Source organism: Ornithodoros turicata, chromosome 4 (genome assembly GCF_037126465.1).
Source record: "Ornithodoros turicata isolate Travis chromosome 4, ASM3712646v1, whole genome shotgun sequence".
NCBI lineage: Eukaryota > Metazoa > Arthropoda > Arachnida > Ixodida > Argasidae > Ornithodoros > Ornithodoros turicata.
This window is the reverse complement of record NC_088204.1, coordinates 2988354-3012250: the sequence shown is the minus strand read 5'-3', so window position 1 is coordinate 3012250 and position 23897 is coordinate 2988354. Positions and strand designations below refer to the sequence as shown.

The following is a 23897-nucleotide window of genomic DNA, read 5'->3' as shown; positions in this document are numbered from 1 at the left end:
CTACGCGCACTTTTCTTCTTTCAAGATGACAATTCTCTTTACCAGTTCATTGACAAAAGCTAATTAAAACGCCATCATCATTTTGGCAAACCTAAAGCCGAACCTTAAATTCCTTGCCTCGCAACCTAATGTTCTCTCAGCAATTGGGAAATTTGAGAGACAGTCTTTTCCTTTGGAAAGCTCCTCAAAAGAAATTCATGTTGCGAAACTTATTAAGGATGTTATTCTTTCCTCTATATTTACGATATGTGTTCGAATAACATCGGATAACCGAACACCGCGTTCTAATGACAACGCGTCACCTAATAAAAACGGTTAATGTAACTTCCCCTCTAAAGAAAAAAATCATCCGGTAACCTAACACCACGTTTTGATAACACTGCACAATAGAACAGAATCTTCTAATAAGCACATAATCGCCTCTTCATCAACAACACCTCGCACACAATGGAAACGAAAAAGACGTTGCATAATAGTGCTTATACCCAGGCACGTGTGAAAAACTGACACGCAGTGTTCGATATAACGCTGCCGCCGCCCCGGGGCATTCTTTCAACTCCGATAGCTCAATTGTTCGATATACACGAACAACATATAACCCCTTCTAAACCGCTGTACAGATGCTGCGTGAGACAAAAAGCGACTTTTGAACAAAAGGCCACGGCGGGCAATTAATTCTCGGCCGCGTTCGATTGCATTGGGTGGGCGACAGCTGCGCCATCTATAGCCCTTCTCTGTGTTGAAACCACAAAAGACCAAAGAGTTTCAGACACTTGTTTTGTGTACATGTGTTTCGTTCTTTTAGAAAGACATTTTTAGACGGCCATAAACCAGCGTCGATGCTTTCAAGTCCTTGTATAGAATAGCCTATCGTAATACTGAAGAGCTTCTTAGTGGATGATATTCGAATCTCGCTTGGATACGTAATCGCTTTGATGCCGCCGGTCCTATACGCTATAAGTGAGGCCTAGGCCACCATTAATAACTCACCGTCGTAATAATAACGGTAACGAAGTTGACACATCGATACTATGATATTTATTTTGCCGCGTTTTTACGATATGTAACATGTATTACATTAACATGTCGATCACGCCTTTGTATAGGGCCCTGGAGGAATGTACATAAATAAACAAATAAATAAATAAATATGTAACATGCAAATGTGTTGTTTACACTTCTATGCAGTGCTAGGAAGTAACTAAATTACAATTAAGCAACTGTAACAAATTACTTTTTGTAGTAACCATAGTTACTTTTCTACAAGAGTAGCTTGTATAACTGTACCTAGTTACTTTTCTACAAAAGTGACTTGTATAGCTGTACCTAGTTACTTTTCTACAAAAGTATCTTTTAACTGTAACTAGTTACTGCTCTTGGCTAAAGTAATTGTAAAATGTTACTATAGCTAAGTTACTTTTGCTATTTCAAAATGTAACTATAAATTCACTATGTTATTTTAATGTTTAAAGTAACTGTACCTGTAATGTTACATTTCGAAAAGAGTAACTGTAATTCAGTTACTATTTTTGCAGGGTAACCGTATCTGTAACTTTAGTTTGTTTTTTTTTTTGAGTAATTACCCACGGTGACTGCTTCTACAGAGTGTTCAAAAGTAAGCTTTCACTAGTACTTTATAAATAGGCGAACAAAAGAAAACTGGTGCTACTTTTTCTGTTCCTTGAGTAAGAAACAAGTGCTACATAATTAGCAGCACCTGTTTCTTACCTCTATATGTCGTTTAAGAAGCAATCTCAAAGCGTCGTTGTCTGTCCCAACAGCTCGAGAAAATGGCGGAATAATGAATTTCCTAATTTGCGAAACAAATTTGGAATTTTGGACACCGCTATCTTATATGCATTCCATTCCCTAAGCATCGTCAATGCTAAAGTTTGGGCGTTCGCCCGTTGCTGCGGTATTTTTCCCCACATCAACAAAGTGACTTCGAAAACCCCTCTGCACGAAAAGCACATCAACCTTGAACTGCCTCTGCCTAAATACCTCCCCGTATATACCGCCGAGCGTTGCCACGTAATGTAAGCTATAGGCTATATAGGCAGGTAACTGCCGACATAACATATTATGTGAAGTTAAACATGTACCCCCGAGGTACGGCCGAAACGCGATGACACTGTAATGACAGGGTGGAACTGGAAAAAGTCTCGGGGGCAAACGTTAATAGGAGACAGGTAGGTTGGAAGGAGAGGCATTTGAACCTCCTCTCCCCAGAACCAAAGTTGGAACTGTCTCGTAATCGTTTGCTATGTAGTTATCCGGGGGAGCTTCCAGCTTGTTGGAATGATTCAGATAGCAGCACAATTAGAACGGCGAATACACGCTTCGTCTTTGCTCTTATCTTGGAGTTACGTCTATATAAAATGCATTCGCGTGTTGAGTCATGCCCATGGCTACGCGATGGTATTTAGCGGATTATTTATGGATGACGTTAAAGTGTACTACGACGTACTCTACTATTCTGAGTCGTCGCGCCGGTCATAACGCTAATTGATGGCATTCATTTCTGCATATGAATGCATGCAGCCGTGCAGTCGAGTTTGCGATTGCGGCAGCTGGTGTAACAGACGGTGTAAGAGATTAAGAATGGTTTCTAAGACAATACAAAAGCAGGTGTGTTGCAAGAATTTCGTTTCAAGACATCAGGCATATAACGACAAGTATAGACAATACAGAATAGTGTCTGTACTGTTCTCAGAAAGAGGTAACTGTCTAACGGACTCCTTCTACTGACCAATCCAAGAATAGAAGATGTCGCACTGGAGAACAAAGAAGTAAAGGATGGACGTAGGGTATTCCGAAATGTCATCGTTAAGGATCCACCATCACGTTTAAAATCCCATAGGTTCAAAATCCTAAACGGCGCTACTGGCGTAGCATTGCGCTGTCCACCTGTGAGGAGCCCTCCAACCGCGTGTGAACTGTAAAAATCCAATCCAATCCAACCCAACCCAACCCAACCCAACCCAACCCAACCCAAACCTAAAACCAAACAATTTCTGCTGCTCTGATGTGGCCACCATACTAAGCCTATATAACGGTCGCCAAAAACCTGGCTTTTATTCACGTCCATGACCTCTGCCGACGTCAAAATCACGCAAAACTGCGATGTTTGCCAGTAATACGTAATATTAAACGCCATCATTCCGACCTTCTTCGTATTAGAGATTTAATTTTGAAATCTGGGATTTTAAAAGGGCGGATTCTCAACGGTGGGATATCGATCCTGACATCTCTGATGGGTGGGAAGGGGGAGGAACTAAAACATAAATTGCATGGGCTCGATTAGGAGAAACACCTTATTTATGCGTCACCAATACCCAAGTGATGAAAATAAAAAAAAATAAAGAAAAACTACGACATGTCCTCTCATGTAAAAAAAAGTAAAACGCAGCATAGAAGCACTCGCGCGACGCAGACATATGACTGGAATAAAACGCACACTGAAGGAACCCCTTCGTAAAACATCGTGAAGAGACATACCCTCATCATCCAGACACACACACACATGTATATAGGAAAGGAGGTTCGAAAGCTCTCCCCACACAGTGTTGTCTACATATACGACTCCATAAATCTAATATACGCGAGGAAGTATTTTCCCGTCTTCCTCGATATTATATATATAAATCCTTTTGCACTCCGGGGGTCTTGACACAATCACTCAACCCAGAGCAATGAATGGATGCGGCTGCCACACTCAACAACGACGCTTCAAAGGTTCCGTCCTCATAGATATATTACGGAGGCCGCTGTCTCTGCTTTTTAGGCACGCCAGCCGAAAACACGGACCACCCAAATAGCGACACTGGCTTTCGCTACAACGCACACTGGAGAAAAAAAAAAAAAAAAAGAGAAGAGAAGAAACGCCGAGGGACCGATTTCTTCTATTTGAGTGTAGTTTGAGTGTTTATAGAATTTTACGTTTTCTTCCTTTTCTTTTTGTACGAATACGGATAGTTGGATGGTCGCAGTCTTCTTTGTGGATGAGAGACAATAATATGTACGCATGTATCGGATATAGGAAGAAATCTAGCGCAGTTTTCATGGCACGCTCTTGATACAAAAAAATGAAAATAATAAATAAATAAATAAATGAAGATATAAGGCGGAAACAAACAGAAATGAGAACACGTTGAGGCTCAAAATGTACGACATTTTTTTTGTTGTTGTTGACGTTGCGACGTTTGCTGACGTTAACGATCGTGGTAAATTGTTTACTGGATCAGTATGTTTTCATTTAATTACGGATTATATAGGGCCTTCATGTGAACTACTACTACTGCTACTACTATATACAGCTTACGGGACCACTTTAAATACCGCATTTAAATGCGTTCGGGACAATGCTAAAAAATGCAGCCATCTTTTTACGCTGCATATTACAAACGTGGAACTTGAAATTCGCCCTCCGCTTTCGTTTACAGTCTCCGCAGAGAAAACTGAAAAATGAAAACTTTCTCTTCGAACTCTTAATCCATCTCACAAAAATCCTCGCGTACATTGATTATTCGCGTTAAAGCGGCCCCAACAAAAACAAACCGGCTCCACATTCCTCGATCTTTTGTTTCCTCACACGGCAGTAATTACCCCCTATATCCCCCATCACACTACGGCGCCCAAACGTTCATAAGCAGCAGCAGCAGCAGCGGCATCGACAAAATAAGGAGAGCGCAATATTTGTACAAGCACTCTCACCTTTCTCCTCCCTTCTTCAGAGGACGCCGCCTCTATCAACAGAAGCAACATGGCGTCTATGACGGTATACTCTCGTATCATTCCGGGATCACTCTAATCTGTATATACTTTCGCAAAATCTTCCAGCATGTTTACACAGAACACAAGAAGATACTATTCATTAAGTTACCGGCTCGTCTTTGTTACGATAATGGAGATGTTTTCCGGCACTCTTGTTAGCAGACGACGGACGTCATCACTTCTGCGCGTCGTCTGCTTTCAGTTTTGTTCGGGTAAAAGGCGATGCGATCTGTTATCGTCTGCTACCACTACTTGTCGTCTGCTTCCACTGAAGCGGCAACTGTGAGGGACACGAATTTTTGAAGCTGCCTATACTTCATGCAATATTTCGCTGTCAGATAAACTTAAAATATGAGTTATCTCTTCGCTGCTCAATACGTGTACATTTCCGTGGTGTTGTACGAAAGTCGTTTGCTCAAAACTTTGTCTCGTTCTCTGCAGTGATTGTGTTTCGACTCGCAAGCCGCGAAAGGTTACGCGAAGCTTTTTTTTCTCTCCTACGAGATCCCGTATATATATTTCGTCAAGTATTCAATATGTAATGCGCAAGTAGTGGTCGCGCAGGAGGACGTAATTTATGTGGCCGTCTGTAAAACGACTTTAGTACGAGACAGGTGTGCATGAAGCAGATTGAAGTAGATCGCTATCATGAGGTAAAATGCACGGGAATGTCGACTGCATCACAAAAAAAAGAAGAAAACACCGAGACAAGGTTTAAGCCTGGGACTGGGCGAACGGATGAAGTTATCGGGAGAACAGTTTCCCGAGCCTTTTTTGAGAAGTCGCAGGACAGGGAGTCGTTTTTCAAAGTGATACATCGATTTTCTTTTAATACATAAATGAATAAATAGAGCGGCAGATTTTGTCTTCTAACCGAAAAAGCGTTGTGGAGAAAAAGTCTTCCGAAGCCAGTTGCTTGGGGGTTATATACTTTCGATTCTGAGAATCGATTAGCCACTGGGAAGCGTTAAGTAATACAACGAAGTTTCAGATAATGGACGGTACGTGGCGCTATAGGGAAACGATTCGCCCACGATATTCCACCCCAAATTTCTACCGACTTTCTTCTTCCTTACGATGTGTAAGGTGGAAAGGTGCAAGAGTCAAACTTAAGAATGTCGAAGAACCGGATGTCGGCACAGTTACTCCTGAAGTCGGCCCAGGGCGCACACTAACCCCTCTGTCTCCCACTCCTTCCTGTTGTCATATACTAACCTGCATGCCGCTTATAGCAACAGCTGTTTCGCGGTGCTACGTACAACACTGTTTAATGTCGAGTGAGTGCAAGAGGGATCCGTAGCCTCAGCGACTACACTCTAAGAAAAAAAAAGAAAGAAAAAAAAAGAAAGAGTAATTTTCGTCTTTCTATGGAGTAGATGCTCCGCCATAACCGTACCACTCCCTTTCGGGACCAAATTTTTGGGTTAGGGGACTCGGATGGGGAGTAATCGCAACGAAGAAATCTCTCGGGTTCATAACTAGGTGTGTATAGGTTTGCTCAGATTAAATTAAGAAATGACGTAATTAATTATTAATTTTTAATGAATTAGTTTCTTTAACTATTAGTTAATTATTTAATTAATAATTAATTAAAAATCAATTAATTTCTTAATTTATATTTTTTTGCGCAAATACACACCTGTTATGAACTCGAGAGATTTCTCGGTTGCGATTTCTTAATTAAGAAATTAAATTAAGAATTCGCAACCGAGAAATCTCTCGAGTTCATAACTAGATGTGTATAGATTTGCGCAGATTAAAATATTAACCAGAAACAAAGCTTTCCTCGGTGTGTCGTGCTCAGTGCTATTCGACAATGTCCTCTTTCAGGTCCTCTTTGCCCTAAACCAGACTCTCCAGCAACACGAAAGCATTCGAACTGGCGACGTCCAGGTACGGTACACGACGGACGACCTGATCCGCCACTACAACTGCGGCGACCTGGACGCCGTCGTATTCTCTCGGGACACGGCCCAGGTGCCACGACTCGCCAACGCCTCCCTGACGGCCCGCGATCGCCAACTGGCCCGCGACATCGACGACTACTTCCGTCACGAACTCATCTACAAACGCAACCGGAGGATGGGCGACCGAGTCGTCAAACTGCTGCGCGCGCATCCCGGGGAGAGCTTCTTCTTCGCTTTCGGGGCAGGTAAGAGGTGCAAAGAATGTAGTCCCGTTTATAGGATGTATCACTCCGCAACGATGCCATTCTCCGACCGGTCTGATTTGGAAGGCGAAACGGTTGTCAATTGTTGCCGGTCATTGTGGGTCAGTTGGTCTTTCTTCACTCGGGAGTGGGGAACTCGAAATAATGCAATATTTGAATTAAACATTTGCCTCACTCGAAATTATAAATAACGCCAAGTCACGTTTGCGCAGTTAGGACAGGTCTTGTTCAAAACAGCACTATTTCATCCAGCCCATATACAATTTAGCAGTCTCGGTTCGTAACTAATTTACAAGTAGCTTGTAACTAGTTACCACATTTTGTTAAAGTAACTGTAAAATGTAACTGGAGCTAGGTTACTCAGGTACGGAAATATTCTCACGCGTCATGTCCCCTGGCGCGTCGTTTTGTGAAGGCTCAGTGTCGAAGTTTTTTTTAAAAAGAAGGTAACTGTAAAGTTACTGTTACTTTAACGTGGTAACTGTAACTAGTTACATTTACAAATAAGTGACTGTATATAATTTAGTTCCTTTTCTTTAGTACATATACCCGTGACTGTAATTTAGAGCCAGAGCCAAGGATAATTTCTCCCATCAGGAAAGGCATTTCATTCGATTGCTTCACTAGAGCTGTAGTCCACGGCAAAACGAGAAATCTCTCTCATCGAAGTGCCCCACTGTTCATCGAGTGGACGATTTTCATTAAAGGCATCCCGTTCAGGAAACTCCATCGACTATATAGGACGACGTGTTTTCCACTGAAGCGTGTAATCCCTCTCCGTATATACATCGCGTCATTTCCCCATTCGCAAACAGTGGAATCTGGATACTTTTCCGCTTCTAAAATTACTGGACCGCCGAAAATCGCGTCGTTCTGTTCGACTCTTCGGGGGGAGTGACTGTATATACGCTCCATTAGTTCTATCCATTGTTTTATCCAGTTAAGTGGATTTAAATGGGTATATATCTCCGCTTCCGCGCCCAGGAGGGCGGAGAGGGTTTCATATAGGTTTGTTCGTTTAGAAACCGTATCCGTCTCATTTGAAAAACGAACGAATCATAACCGAATCAACCAATCAACGAAATCAATGAGATAGGGCATATACAGCATCCCAGCAGTGAAACACTTGGTGTCATCATCTTCGTTGCGGTTTGCTCAGTGGCGCCACCTTTATCGACCATGTTGTTGTATGACGAAAACCCGAGACTGGGAAAAAGACGAAAAACAGACGACACAACACAAAGTTGTTTTTCTGTCTTTTTCCCAGTCTCGGGTTTTCGTCATGGATCTTAGCCACCAGCTCGCTTGCTTTTTAACCATTTTATCTGTATCATGTTGTTGTCCCTGCGTTCTGTACGAAACGAAGAGAGAGAAACAAAAAAAAAGCTAGTTGAGTCTTGAGTCATCCGATCTTGAAAACAAATTCCCGTCAGGGGACACTATAGAATCCAACACCTTCGTGAAAAAAAAAAAAAAAAAAAAAGGAAAAAAAGAGAAAGAAAAAAAAAACAAAAAGAAAAGGTTAAGCAGTGAAACAGAAGGATGCGTCAAACGATCCAGCGCAAACATATCACTCAAATGACAAGACGAAGAGGTTGAACCGAAACGGAAAGACACAATCTTTGTATACACCGGGGATCAGAACCCAATGCTTTGCTGCTACTTGAGAACTGTCACCCAGTTCTTCCGGCGTCAGCACCACGGACCGTATAGTGCAAGAGACATAAGTCTGCATTTTTCCGCATATACTATATAGTAGGGTGCAGCACAAGCGTAAGAAGTCGCCGATTCCATGCGGGCAACACTGAACAGATGCAGAGAGGGCACGAAGGAAGGTGTAGGAAACATAGGGTTCTTCGTTTTCGAGTTTTACGATTTTTTTTTTTTTTTCAAATTCGGGAGGGGAAAAAATCGGGTGCTATTTACGCGCGAGAATTCGAGGAGAAATCGGCGCTATATGATCTCTGTTTGGCATGTTACCGGAGGGTTTTCGGGTGAAACGAAAGGCACATGAAACGAGCCACTGCTGTGACACTGGGACGAGAAACAAGCATCTTTATATTTCCGCTCGGAACTGGGATAATGAATGACCGCGGTATTCAAACACTTGCCCGAGCTCCACAAAAGCTCGCCTTTGACTCTTGCAGGAGGGGACAGCATAAACGAAGGACAAATATGTTGTCACAAATAGCTCTCTTTGCTGATATTATGATTCACTTTTCCAAACGGTTCACCGAGAAGGATAAGTTGAAGGACTGCAAGGATTTCGGGTAAATATCGGGTCTTACCAGAATTCTTGAAAATTTGTTCGGGGGAGGGGGGGGGGGACGATCGTGAAAAATCGGGTTTAACCCGAAAACGAAGAACCCCAAGGAAACTGGAGGGTTAGTATGCGTCGTGGGCGGACTTCACGGGGCACTGTTCCATCATCTACCCGATCAGTCTGTCGGGAAACGCGGGGAAAACGTATCAGATAGCAAAACCGGCTAAAAACTTTTCGGTTTACAATTTGTGTCCACTTTGCGGCGTGGAAAAGGATGCTTTTCCCGTAAACGTACGTTTTTTTTTTTTTTTTTTTTTTGCGTAGACTCAACTGAGAGGAGTAATGAGAGTGGTGGAAAAAGGTGTTGTGAGAACAACCCATCCGGAACAGAGTTTTAAACGGAATACAATCCGGTGAAATGGTGCTCAATTTAGAATACGCCAGTTAGAGGTGTCTGTCAGACAATCATTTCTGTACGGTGTGAAACCTATATCAGGAGGGGGGTGTCATAAGATCGAGCGTTTACTCCCGAATGGTCTTTAAAAAAAAACAAAAAAAACAACAACATTACTATGCAGTTCCGGTTTTGCAGTGACGTAGGCAGAAGGCACAACTGCGTACGTCAAAGGACACAAGGACGTCACGGGAGATGCACCACTGACAATAAAATGCAATTCGAAATAACTGTGCATCATAAGGAGTCCGTCGGCGGCAGTTAATTTTTGTTTATTTATACGTTTCTTTTATGTATTTTTTTTTTTTTTTTGCTTTCTTTCGGGTTCGGTCAAGGGTTTCGCGTCGAACGGTTTTCATGGAAAGGTTTAATATTTTCAATTCTTCAAGGTTTACGGTTCCCGAGAGCATCACCCGCCACATATATTTCGATAACGACCCATCGCGCGAGGGCAGTTTACCGCTCAACCTGTTAAGCTTATCTCAAATGACGTCATACCTCTAGGGGGCACTAACTCCGAGGGAGCGTTTCCGGCCGTGGCACCTCATCTGTACCCTCCTAAGCTTTTCAGTATCAACCTTTTAAGAATATTTTTCCTTTAGTTTGTGACCACAGCAGAGCAGAGACTGTGTGTACAGCATACACTCGGAATAGGTGGTGGGTTCGAATCTCACAACCGGCTGTGCTTTCTGAAGTTTTTCTTGCAGACGTATGTCGGCGCAGTTCCCCGTGAAGTCGGCCCACGACGAATACTAACGCCCTCTCTCCATTTCTCCAACGTCTGTAGACCAGTCATGGCCACAGTTGCAATGACGAACAGAACAGAGTTATCGAATAGCAGAGGGCCCGCAGGGCAGAATATGGCTCCGCGCTCGGGGTATAACGAGGAGGAGAAGGTATGATGCCACGTCACCGATGACGTCACAGGGGGAACTCGTTCTGGTTCGCCGGTCAGTGGGGGTCAGCGCCTTGTCTCTTTGCCGCCGGAAACAAGTTTTGCCAGTTCTCCCGGAGAACTGGGGAAAGAAGGAGCGGCCGAATCATGGCCGAGCCAGGAGAAACGCTTTTTGAGAACCCCGAACAGTCGAGTAGCAGACGACAGCGGAGTAGCAGACAGTAATTCTCTGGACCAATCAGCGAGCGTGACCCTTGTCGCGTCAGCGCGAGATTCCTAGCAGAACACGGGCTGGTACTGCTCTTCACCACCGTTGCGCACGGTCGCTTTTTGCGGCGTACTTTAAATTAAATTTCTGATATAATTATATGACTGCGTGGTGTGAATTACTTCGCATGGTGCATCTTATTGGCCGACTTAACAGTTTTATAGGAAGAAAACAGGGTGTTAAAAATTACTTCTACGCTACTTTAACCGGTACGTATAGGGCGTGGTGACTTTTGCGGTGTACAAACATGGTTTCAAGGAAGAAATCGCGGAAACAAAGTTGTATAACCGTTCACGTTCTCGCAAAAAACAGCCTGAACTTAAAATGACGGACAACGAACGTCTGCTAGCGTGAAACCCAAGTCCCCTTTCCAAAGCTATGCATAAATATACAAAAAGCGGGGCGACTGTAATAGTTTAGCGATTCCTTGCAGCGAAAATCACGCGGATCTCATATATCAAACTGCAGCCAGTGCATCTGTCATTACAAGGAATTCGTAACGGGGATCGCGACGCTGCGTTGCAAACGAAAGACATTAAAGCGTCGTTAAATCATTCCTGTTCGCCATTAAAGTAAAACTTCCAGAACAGCTTTCAGCATGCAGATCTGCCGGAAGTTAAGCTAGAACAACAGAAAGAATGTCACAGAAACACCTTCACACATCGGAGGCCACCGATAGCTGATTGGCTGTCAGGCGGGGTGACGCTTTCACGGTCGGCCTCTCTCGTCACGCTGGGCCGAGTTCCTGATTGGTTGTCGCGGAGATGTCGATGTCGCTTCGCCTTCGATGCACGTGACCATCCAACCGAGGCGTCGAGGGAATGAAAAAAAAAAGAAGAAGAAGAAAAAACAAAGAAAAGGAGCAAATGGGAACGTAATATCCGGTGTGAGCAGACGAGAGGAGTCCGCGTGAATGAGAAAGCCACTCTGTCACGGCGTTGATCGGAGTTTCTAATTGAGGGAATGCGAGAAAATAAAAAGTGTGAATTTCAGATGAGTGTCCGTCGGGGCGTTATTAATTTCCGACGGCAGATCAGTCATAAGTTCTGGCAGAAATTGTATCTGTCGGCTGCAAAAAAAATAAAAAAATAAAAAGACCAGAGGAGAAAAAGAAGGAACTGGTCAATGTGATGTTGGCAACGAGTGGCGTGACAGGACAGCCCGGATTTTGGTCAGCTAGACGGACTTGTGTATTTCTTAGGTTTCCGTGACTTTCTTATCAATCGTGGGTGCGAAAAAGATAGGTGTGCGTGTGTGCGCGTTGCTGGATATTGCCTCGGTGAATTTTCAATATTTCTTAGCTGCACTTTCGTTTAGGACTATGTTCTGATGAATTTCATTGATTTTCTGCGTATTTTTCCTTCTGGTGCCCACATCTTTGGACATGTTAGTGGTTCGACAAATAGATATACAGTCAAACTCCTTTACAACGAAACTCAGGGGACAGCAAAAAAAATTCGCAGTAAAGGTATTTTCGTTAAAAAGGATGTCCATTATTGAACCTATAGGGTTCCAGCGGGACCGCAAAAAAATTTGCTGTAGTGGTATTTTCGTTAAAAAGGATGGCCATTATTGAACCTATAGGGTTCCAGCGGGACCGCAAAAAAATTTGCTGTAGTGGTATTTTCGTTAAAAAGGATGTCCATTATTGAACCTATAGGGTTCCAGCGGGACCGCAAAAAAATTTGCTGTAGTGGTATTTTCGTTAAAAAGGTGTTCGCTATAAAGGAGTTTGACTGTAACTAAAACGAATTGTTTTAGTTCTATATCCTTGTCGAACCACGAACCACTAACTGTGTCACAGTAATAATGCTTTCGTGAAAACCAAGAAAAGCCTCGGACGGCAAAAAATCGGATAGGGATCGAACCCGCTACCCGTCGCTGTTCAGCATGACCTGGAGTCTACCGCTGACGGGCAGGCACTGTATTCACTCAGCCTTCGCCGCAAAAAGCCTTTTATTCTTAATATCTAGGGAGCGAATTTTTCGGGTTAAATGCCTTTCTTAGATACGGGGGAGGGGGGGAATCGGGCTTTTTATTAAATCTGTAATTCGAGGAGAAATCGGGCGATAATTGTGCCTTCGGGTGGTATCGGGAGTTTTTGTTCCTCCTCTTGTCTATTCAGTCCTTTCCAATTAGCTTTTTTTTTCTCTTTTTTTTTGTGACCTACCGGCGCAAGCCATAGACATTGCTGAAACACATGGGTGCATTTCACGTGGTGAACTTTGTTCGTCTTCAGCGGAAACGTCACTTGACGATTTCATATAGTGACTGGAATCCGGGTAGAAATCGGGTTTAACCCGAATTGGTCGGATGTCAAGTTCGGGGTGAATAACCCTGCGGAATCGGGTTTAACCCGAAAAAGTCACTCCCTATTAACATTCCAATAACATGGATGCATAAGTGATGCACTACCTCCACCGTGCGACTAAAACACACGGATATTTGCGCGTGCCTAAGAAACAACACAGTCGTAAAACAGCTCAGACGGTTCCAGAACGAAGGGACTGTGCTTCGAACACGACGAACGAAGCGCTTACTTCGAAATAGGATCTTGCTCAACGAAATGGGAAATCAAACTGAGTTAGGGGAAGAAAATCGGATTGATGAGACATTTTCACGGACCGGCGATTCACTTAGGCAGCGCCGCGTCAGGGAATTGGAGCAGGTCGCGTCGATCATTTGAAATAACACTATTGAGTGATTAAGGAGGAAGCACATTTTCGCGATAAAAAAAATAAAATGAGTTTTGACGTAAACGAAGTTGACGCAGAGCGGCAGGTCGGGGGGAAAAATAAGGCTCCGTCCTGATTGAATCGAAGGCTTTGAAGTGTCTGTAACGTGATTGGTGCACGTTTTATCACGTGAGAGAGACGCGCTGTTTTTAAATGTATCGCAAAGCAGACAGACAGACAGACAGGTTGTGTTGGCGTTGTCGTGTAACTCATTGTTGCTTGTAAACCCAGCACAACAAGTTACACGTGTGACGAGGAACACTAAAATATTTTTTAATTTGAGAGTAAAATTGCGGTTAAACGGGTCGGGGCGACGTCTTGTGAAAAATAACCTTAAATTTGTCAAGCAACAGTGATCTATGTTCCCGACTGGCTTGCTGCTCATCAGATGACTACGTAGCAGACTTTTGTTTTAGACACAGTGTTATGCGCATGCAATGCAGTTTTGCCGCCGTACCTGACGAGTAATGCGCGGGTGGTGGCGACTTCGACACAGTGTCGTCCATAATTTTGAATTTTACGTTTTCAAAAAAAAAGAAAGAAAGGAAAAGAAAAGAAACAAGGACGTCTTTGGGACGAAAAGCTCAGCATAAAGGGGGACGCCACGTTTATCCCACCCTTAATAACCCATCGTTCACAATCCCGCACGTTCAAAATCCCAGATTTCTAAATCAAAGCTTCAATATATGGAAGTGGCGGAATGGTAGTTTTTTTTTTACTAATGCATATTACTGACAAACCTCCCAGTGTTGTGCGACCTTGACGTCGGAAGAAGTCAATTTCGGGAATAAAAGCCAGGTTTTTGGCGGCCATATATCAGATCAGTAGAAACTGTTAGAATTTGGTTAGATTAGGTTAATCTTCAGAGGTTAGGTTAAGTTAGGTTAGGTTAATCAGAAGGCTCGTTTAGCGTTGTATTTTTGACAGTTCACCACGCGGTTGGGCACACGCGCAAGGCTTACACTAGCGCGCCGTCTGGGGTTTGAAATGGAACGTGCACCCATCTGCGTTTGCCGTGTCTTCCTCCGTCATGCTATTGAGGCCATACAAGACGTACCAGGGTCCTTTCGCATCAAATTTGAGTACAAGCCTTAGACTCATTCTCAGTGGCCTTCGCAACGCTTCCTACTGACTGAGTGTGAGTACTCCTCGTGTATGCAAACAAGCCGAGAACCATCCAAAGTACCACAGCGTTTCCATCTCTTTTGTGCCTCCCAACGTGTCTGCGCATCTTGCATCCGAAAATGAACACAAAAACTCTTCCCTCCAGCGGCTTACCGAGATTGATAACCGTTGTGTTCCGTGCGACAACCAAGCTTCCTTCGCAGGAAAAGGGGGACCAGACCGGTTTATTTTTCTTACAGGGACTTCCGGCAACACTGACAATGCGCGTTAGCGTGTCGTCTGCATCGAAAACTCGAAAGAATGCGTGACGGTCGCGAAATGTCAAAGCCTATCTTTTTGTTCCCTATTCGACCTCAGTGGATAAAAGACGTATGCGATAAAAAAACAGAAGCAGCTCATAGAGAACGTCTTTGCGAGAGCTGACGTCTTGTCGTCTGCATATCTCGCGCGCTGCATGTCGAACACAGGAAATGAGCTGCCCGCATGCCATTGCAGACGACGCTATCGTGTGCTCGTGAAACGCTTTTACGTCGCGTATTCATCATGTTTGGAGCGTAGAAAGTAGCTCATTGGCTAAATTGACAACGTTGGCACACGGTGTACTTGGTAGTGCGTAAGAACACAAGAGATCGGGATCAATTGGACGTGAAAGTAGTACTGACAATCCATTACTGAAACCCCGAAGTTGGGAAAGAATACAGACGATGCAGAAGTCTGTGTTAATTCGTGTCTGTGTTCTTGCCCAGTGTCAGGGTTTCAGTAATGAGTTACCGCCATAACCTGCTCTCCTGTTTCTTCGCCATTTTACTGACATTTCACAATGCTGAGTGAGTGTTCTATTACGCGTAAAAAATAGTGCGGTTCTCATGCTAGTTAGGGGAGCATAACTTGATTGTTGAAATATGCTTGCCGTTTCAGGGCATTTCTTGGGGAACAACACAGTGCTGGACTTCGTTCGACAAGGCGGATTCGACGTCGAGCATGTCATTGCCACGCGCAAGATTCAAACGTAAGTAAGACAGTAAACTAAGTAAGTAGACAGAACAGGATGCAACGAGACGGGATGGACGCTCATTTTCATTCGATACAGTACCTTTGTACAATACGTCAACAGGTGATAATTCGGGTTTCGTCTGCTAAAACTGCCGCCTGCGTCGATGTCGTCTGCTATGAAGGAGGGTGGATGGATTCTGTGGCGCTCCACCAGCGCCATCTGGAATAGACAATACCAATTACCGGACGCGACGCGTGCATAAAAATCCCTTCCATTGGAAACATGCTTGTAGCTGTCGTAACTTTTGAAACGAGGTGCCTTGGAGTCGCACAGGTAGTAAGTAATGGAGACGTCACGTGACGACCAAGAGAGAGGAGGCTCCAAGGATGGTTCGAATTGGTTCAAACGTGCGGTCGCATCCGTTCCAGTCGATTTCGAAATTATAGTGCCATTTTATTGCTCGTGAACCACTTGCGACAGTACAGAAACTCCCACACGAAATAGCGGCGTAGTTTGACTGCTATTCGATGGGATACATGACAAGAGCAGACGCCGGATGTTGAGAGTATTCCGGAATTCCCTCTCTGGAAAAACGAGATAACGTCACTCCCTAAGAACCAATGAGGGCGCGACCTTGAGAAAAGGAATGCCGCGGCCGTCCCATAGGGTTACGGTACGGTGAACTAGAGTTGCGTCTGGACGGCGCCTGTCCTCCTCTGAGCGCCGCGCTCTCACTCATCCGCTTAGAGGGTGACGTCACGTCGCCGGAGCTTCTGCGGAAGCGGCGCTGATCTATAAAATTCGTTTACTTAATATCTAAGCACTTTTCGGATGAAGAAATTAGCCGTGTAGATTACCGGCCGTTGCCGAACACACCAGTATCGGTCTCATAGATTGGTTTCCAGATTCGAATGTCCCTTTAAAGGAGCAATGAGGTGACATTTTAACACTGCTCGAAACCCCGTCTCATTTGTCAAGTTGTCCAATCAGGAGCCACCATGCAAAATATTTTCACTCCGCGGTGCATTATAACTGCACAATCAAATTTACAATAAAACAGTGAGAGAAAGCAGCCTCGGACGGCCGACACGATGCACAAGAGAGAAACTGATGTTCTGAGGCTGGAACAACATAGAACGATGCACATGTTTATGTATTTTTTTTCGTAACAAACCATAACTCAGTCTCTCGAAGCGCACCACCAGGAAAACATCGTAGAAATATGTAAACAATTTTGCAACGTAATTCGTTCTGTGCGATCTCTGACACCGCATACTGATCATCTTAAGAGACGCGTTCTTTCTTTCTTCCAGAGTGAACCAACCAAGCGAACCCCACAGCAGTATTCCGTGGCACAGCACTCCACCGGATCAGCGGAATCAGCTGGGAAACACGAGACACGTGGCCGTCGATGACGAGGACGAAGACGACGATTATACTTCCGACGGCGGTCACAGAGGGTCGCAGGGCGTGGTGCTGCACTGGCAGAGGCGCAACCGAAAGCGCACGCAGACAAACCGGGCTTACACCGGCTTCCAGCCTCGGTCCACGCATCGCCCGAGCACGAGCAAGCCACGGAGGTTTAACGACCTCTGGGTGCGCATCGACGGGTACACAACGTGGTGAGTATCGGCAAAGTTGTCCCAGTGCTAGAATAAACGAAAAAATGGCACAGTTTCGTCTAAAGAATAATTATTATTAATATTAATAATAGTAATCAGGGGCGGAGCGGCGAGCAGTCATGAGCAGTCTCTTTTTCCCTCTGAAAAGACTCTCGTGCGGACAAGAAGAGGAGACAGATGAGCATGTCATATCGACATGCGAGAGTATTCTGCCGGTGCAAGGGCATACGACCTTATCGGAAGCACTGGGTTTCCGAAACGATGGACACAGAGTTAATATTAAAGCACTACAAAATACGAAAGACCAACTAAATGATTGGTGGGCATAGGAATAATTCGAACACACAGGGAGCAGAAATAGTTCTGCCGTAGTTTCAAGCATGTGTGGATCAGGGACGGATTTAAGGGTCTGTCAGGGGGGCGAGGGCGGTCTTAAGGAAATTTCGTGCTTTGCGGCACAGCATCATCCAGGAGATAGGGTTTTTACATAGGGAAGACAGCCGTATGCCTAGAATCCTAGCCTAGGCGACAGCCTAGGATCCACACCGGGGGCGGATTTAAGGGGGGGGCGACCCCCCCCTTAAATCCGCCCCCGGTGTGGATTATAGGCTCGGTGGCAGAAGCTACCGCCACAACGGTATCCATTCCACAGGGATTCCTTTTTGGCAGTTCTTTTTTTTTTCTTTATTTTTGTGTGTGGGGGGGGAGGTGTTAGAGGGCAAGGGGAATCGCTGTACTGACCACGATGCTTCCAATTGCAGGCGGCCTCACCCAATACCTCAGCACCCAAAAGGCGGCAAAGACACACTAGTTGTACAGCAATCACTGAAAGTGTGGTACGGCTACAAGGGCAGCGGTTGCGCGTGGAAGCCCTCCTTGGTGATCCTTATGTTTCTCTGGTGGACCGTCTGCTATAGTAGTCGCATTGCTCTGAACCATTTCCCCCCTTGACCGTTGTGTGCTTCTAAGTGGGTCTCAACCGTACAGCACCTCCTGTCCGCGGAGGGGAAGGCATCACAGCCGCACCAAAAGCTGCGATGATGACGTTGAAACATTGTGGTGCGGAGCAAAGCGTCGAACAATGTGTGCGCGTGTGAACTATCGAATGTGTTCGGACACCGCTGTGTCAGGAATGCCACCGGCTACGTACTACCTCTCAGTTGCTGCTTCGATATTGTGTGAACAATTATGTTTGTAATTTATTCTGCAGTTTTCTCTTTTATCATGAAGTGTCCGTGACTTCGTTGACTTAACCTGGGCGTACACGAAACAAGTTTTTTTTTGTTTTTTTTAATGCGACTCAGTTCGGACTACAAGTGCTGTTAGTATGTTGTAAAGTTGTACTTTAAAATGCTCCAGCTGCCAATAGTAGTGGGTAGACACAGTGTCACACAATTAAAATGCTGGTGACAACTTCTCAACGGTGCCTCGTCTTGTATGAATACACCACTCGTGTTTCAATTTCTCTCCGAACGTTCCCGTCGTTAAATGTTCCGTCGTCGCGGCACATTCAGCCGTGTAAGTGCCTGCAGTGTGAGTCACGTCGTGCATCGCATTCACGACTGATCGGGTTCAATCCACGAAAATGTCGCAGATACATTGAGATCTTAACATAATTCTGTATATATTCCAAAAAAAAAAAGAAGAAAAAAGAAAAGAAAGCGATTCTGAGGGAAATAACAGGTTCTGCGAGACCTGGCCAGTTCCGCGAAGCTTCGTGGAATCGCAGGGAGCTAGGGGCTTTACTTACGCTAATGTAGCTGAAGATGACCTCGAAAAAGTATTATTTCAGGTTAGTTTTATGTCTCCTTGTAATTTGTTGCAGATGTTTGCTGAATTGCTCACATAGTAACTAAACCAGTAACACAGCAGGTATTAGAATGTAAATTAAAACCCGGCATGGATACCTGCAATGAGCCTAACTCTGCAGCAGCACTCCTACAGTAAGCTGCTGAACCAACCTCAATCGTCGAAGTCTTCAATCTCGACTTCGTCGTCTGAGGGTGCCGGAACGGTTTGCAAGTTACTGCGAGTTGATGTGTCCTGGTTTGTTGAACAGTCCTCGTCACCGACGTTCTCATCTTCCAGCGTAGATACGTAGTCTCTCTCTCCGAGAACTTCGTTGGGTCTCCTTTGATGGGCACGTGTGCAGCGTATTATTAGCCCATTAGTATTGTTATATAAAAACCTGCGAGAAATGACAACTTACCGGAACACGGCTCGAAACCTCCCTATTTCACTAGCTACCCGCTGCATGCCTGGATAAAGAGAACACAACGTGTAGGAGTGGTAGGTCAAGTCGAGATGTATATTTGGGACCTGACTTTTTCGGGTTTTATTTTTGGCCAAATTCGGGGGGTAAATATCGGGTGATATTTTTCATTCGAAAATTCGGGTGTATTCGGGTTAAATCCCGTTACGGCATATTCTGTCGTCGGGAATTCGGGTGTATTCGGGCGATTTTTTTTTTGTTTAATAAAAATTTGTCTGGAACATGGAACTAATGTTTAGCAATGTTATCACACTTTATTTTAATGCACGCTTACGAGTGTGCCACGCGACCCGGATGTTTTCGGGTAGATTCGGGTGAAACCCGAATTTTACAGATTTCGTTCGGGGGGTAATACGGGCGGATACGGGTTTAACCCTAAAAAGTCAGGCCCTATGTATATTCCCGTACAGTTTCACATTAGGAGAGCTTATATGATCGTATATCTTTGGCAAAAGAATGACAAGGACAAAGACATTTACATAAGTCCAGCCCTTTAGGTTGGAGAAGGCTCAAGTATGGCACAAAGTCTAGCTGAAGGTCAATGCCTGTACTGCACCAGCCTGAAAAGGTGGGAAAAAAAACATTACAATGTTACAAATTTCAGCAGGCTAACAATGGTATCAAATTGGTTCGTATGTGTGTTGTTTATGTGTGCACTGACATGCACATTAAATGAGCAACATGAAATTACAAATACATCACATCCTTGTTACATTTAAGCGGTAGTTGTTCTGCCGAAGTTACGGTCGATAAGCTCGCATCAGTTCAGTCCAAACACATATCCTATGGCACAACCAGAGTAACTGAACTCCAGTTACATTTTACAGTTACTTTTGACTTACGAGTTACGTACAATTTAAATTTCAATATAAATTACTCGCAATTCACCCAAGACTGTTCTGAAACATCGGAAATAACATGTAGCACACGTACCCATAAAGGTGTTCTTCAGATCGTGTATTTTCTGCTTTACCTGCATTAATGAAAAAAAGAAAACTCTGTACACATTTATAACAGGCATTGACAACTCCGTAATAGTACCAAGATTGAAGCAGGAGCTGCCCCGATATATTTCAAACAGGGACTGTTTGTCCACAGTCTGTTCTAAATATGGTTTCAACCTGCTTTCAATAGACTGCTGAATTTTTTCCCACTTAATAGTGTTAACGTTATTTAAACTCGCAGTTCTCTTATTTAAACGTTCTCGTAACTTCGTACGTTCTCGTTAATTCTTGTTATTTAAACTCACATTTCGTGAGGTAAGGTTCCACTGAGGCTTCTCCAAAGGCCGCCAACCTCGGCTTGCTTCCGGTCGCCGAAGGTCAAACATGAGCCCCCTCGTTGCTACGGACAAGGCAAAGCTCGCCATCTGGTTTTCGCTCTGAAAATATATTGCGACACGAGACAAGTTTTGAGCCAATGAGCATGTGCATTCTCGCGCCATGTGACGTCGACGATGCTCTAGAGCTTGTTTCAACATGAAGGCAAGCTCTAGATCAGCTCCAGTACACGTTTAAAACAAGGAGCGATTTGAAAACTATGAACTCGCAGGACTGAGGAAGGCAGGTGCACTCACACTCCATTCGGACTGCAGGTAGTCCGACTCGCTGAACCAATCCGAGCAGTCCGACGCGGTGTCGATGTCGGCGTAAAAGTGGGCGGCGTTGTGGTGCAGGAACTGCAGGAACAAATCTTCCGAGACTGCGGTTCGCTCGAACACCTCCTGCGGCCACAAACGGTAACTTTCTCATTTCGGTTCTTTTTTTTTTTTTTTCTCTTTCTCTCTTTAATGAAGTGACACAACCCACTTCTGGAACTTCTAGTGGCGGAGGCCTTTCCATGTGCTTCAAGTGGTCTGGTAACGTGTCATGTTGGGCCATGTTCTCGGCTGGTTCACCTTTAAAAGATTGAATCTCACTTGTAGCTTTCTGCGGCGACTTTCAGGGACTCCCGAAAGATCGCATTTCGACATGACCAAGTAAACAACAAAATAAACAAACAGTAAAAGTAAACAGTAAAAGTAAACAACAAAAGTAAACAAAACATGACAACACACAGGACAAAGAGAATGTTTAACATATCAGAATACATAAAGCGATTGTGGACACTGTAATTACATAACTACAAAAAAACATCTTACGTTTGCAGTACAACACTTTCCCCAGCGAATGAAAGAGCTGAAGAGCCGTATCTCTTCCGCCAAAATCAGCGGTGCGGTTCAGCGCTAACGATTCAGCCTTGGCTTGCTTGGCTACTTTGCTCGTTCCTTTCCGTGTCCTTTTCTGTGGCGGCTTCATTTGTGTGAAACCCTTAGCTGCTTTCGGAAAGATTTATGCGTACCTTTGGCATGATGTGTGTACACGTATCTTAGAAGCGTTATCTTGCCATACCTGCGGGCTTGGCGCATAGGAACTCCAAGGCGTTCACTGCGCTGCGGATGTCTCCCCTACACGACGCTACGATCTGCTCTACGTCGCCTGGAGAAGGTGCTGCAACCCTGAGTGTCGTCTGCAAAAAATATGTAATGAAACATGCAAATTCCTGTAGACGATACGCAAAAAGAAGCACGTTACCTGCGCCTCTTCCGCTACCCTTTTGAGGCCTTTTGTCAGCAGAGTTGGAGCTACTGCGTTGAACCTTCATAATTTTTACGACGGTTAAATACAGCAATTTACGTGCTCTGCCACCATACAAGCGACAGAAAATATCCAGCGGCACAATATAAGATTAGAAAATAAGAAAAAGGACAGCTCTGACTCACACAATCTTCTTAATCCCCAGCTCCGCAACGAGGTCTCGAGGGAACAGTTTCTGTTCAATGTTTGCCGACGATTCGCTTATTATAAATATGAGTGTGGTGTGACCGTTTGAGCTGTAAGATCTGAAGCAGTTACGGTTAGCACCTGGGGTCAAGTACGACGTAGAAATCACGAATAACTAGGCCTTACCGTAGAAGACGATGAAACGCGGCTAGGTCTCGTAAGTATATGTTGGGAAATTCCTGCAAAAATAACCTCGTAAATCGACTAGGACGTATCGTAAAAGACGTACTTCAACTAGGATAATCTGTTTCGCCGACGGCAGCAGCAAGGATTTGTATCTGTCCGCTCGGAAAAGGAAATTCTCAAAACGATCCATCTGATTATCCTCGAAGAATTCAGGTCGCCTCCAGTAGCCTTCTAACTCTGAAGGAGCAATTGTGCAAATTATAAAAACTTGAAACCTTGAACCTGAAGCCCGAAATCTGGCTTACCTAGTTCGGGATTCCTGAATGTGGTTAGGGAGACAGGATTTGTCCACTCTTGAATTCCCAAGCCCATGTCTGAAGCGAGGCATTGTACCGTTGCTGTTTTGCCAGAACCCGATGGTCCACAAAGCAGCAGGATGGGAACACCGTTCTTTATAGACGAAAAAACAGTAAGAGAACGTAAATGCGAAAAAGAAAAGAAGAAAAAATGCATACAGCGACAAGACGGACATGTTGAGTCCTACCTGTCGACAATCTAGGCTTTCCTGCAAGCGTTGCTCAACTTCCTCAACTTTTTTCTTGTTGACTGCAAGTTGAACCTGAGAGCATTACATTTAGTAAATTGATGCATTCGATCGATTTCGAATCGGCGTGACGGCATACGTACCTTCTTTTTAGGCGTAAAGTTCTGCGCCCAATTACAAGCAGTTTGTTTCGAAGTTGAGGCACCTTTGTAGGGGCGTTTGGCAGTTTTAGCGGCAGATGTGCGAGAGAATACGTTTAGCATTCCACCTTCAGGGGTCACCCAAGACGACTGAAATATCAATATAACGGACCTCCGGTCTGTAGTTTCATGCATGTGTGATGTGTGCATTGTATCCATGAAAGCGAAATTCATTCCACCCAATTCTATTATCGGCTTGACTGAATTGTATGTATTTTCGTATGAAGAACGAATACTTACCTTCATTCTTGTTAATAATGGCAACACGACTTCAAGCTTAAAAACAAGCGCGAAACATGACAGAAAACAGGAGCACAAACTGTCGTCTGCGTCCGTCACCGCTAAAATTGAAAATAGACCAAACGGATTGGATTGGAAACTGGATTGGATTCTCATATCGGACTTACGCACCACAGGCACCACGTGAACGAATGTTCGTTACAGATTTCTATGCAGTCTTTCTTCCGAAAAAATGTTTGCTTGTTATACACAACAAATACAGAGCAGAAACACGTGAATCCTAAAGTAATAGATTGTCTGTTGTGCGGTGCTGAGTGTTTCCAAATCGAAACCGAAACCTTTTTTTACACGCAACGCACATCTGCATCGAGCTTTTTTTTTTACTTCCGATTTC

The 23897-nt window shown here is 44.3% G+C and overlaps 2 protein-coding genes across 6 annotated transcripts in view; one reads left to right on the top strand and one right to left on the bottom strand.

The window, feature by feature from the left end:
• The window catches only part of LOC135390669 (metalloprotease TIKI1-like), a 59365-nt gene extending 40649 nt beyond the window's left edge, over positions 1-18716 (top strand). Inside the window, exons 5-8 of the mRNA XM_064620477.1 lie at positions 6604-6925; positions 15602-15692; positions 16991-17299; positions 18061-18716. Of these exons, the coding sequence (XP_064476547.1) occupies positions 6604-6925; positions 15602-15692; positions 16991-17299; positions 18061-18250 (912 nt within the window). The 3' untranslated portion in view covers positions 18251-18716. The remainder of the gene's footprint in view (positions 1-6603; positions 6926-15601; positions 15693-16990; positions 17300-18060) is intronic.
• Positions 1-23668, bottom strand: part of LOC135390668 (cell cycle checkpoint protein RAD17-like) — a 65111-nt gene extending 41443 nt beyond the window's left edge. For 2 of the 5 annotated variants that reach the window (XM_064620473.1, XM_064620475.1), the window contains exons 1-17: positions 23504-23668; positions 23207-23353; positions 23064-23138; positions 22825-22969; positions 22623-22756; positions 22520-22572; positions 22333-22452; positions 22145-22208; positions 21962-22079; positions 21712-21888; positions 21380-21468; positions 21148-21294; positions 20821-20952; positions 20505-20544; positions 20051-20131; positions 19509-19557; positions 19261-19430 (exon numbers count right to left, since the gene is read on the bottom strand). In XM_064620473.1, coding sequence (XP_064476543.1) covers positions 19262-19430; positions 19509-19557; positions 20051-20131; positions 20505-20544; positions 20821-20952; positions 21148-21294; positions 21380-21468; positions 21712-21888; positions 21962-22079; positions 22145-22208; positions 22333-22452; positions 22520-22572; positions 22623-22756; positions 22825-22969; positions 23064-23138; positions 23207-23353; positions 23504-23659 — 1896 coding nt within the window. In that variant the 5' untranslated portion in view covers positions 23660-23668 and the 3' untranslated portion in view covers position 19261. Of the gene's footprint in view, positions 1-15797; positions 15897-16805; positions 17327-19260; positions 19431-19508; positions 19558-20050; positions 20132-20504; positions 20545-20820; positions 20953-21147; positions 21295-21379; positions 21469-21711; positions 21889-21961; positions 22080-22144; positions 22209-22332; positions 22453-22519; positions 22573-22622; positions 22757-22824; positions 22970-23063; positions 23139-23206; positions 23354-23503 lie in introns of those variants that run through there. The other 3 variants (XM_064620474.1, XM_064620472.1, XM_064620476.1) reach the window with 3 other exon arrangements.
• Between the last annotated feature and the right edge of the window lie 229 nt (positions 23669-23897).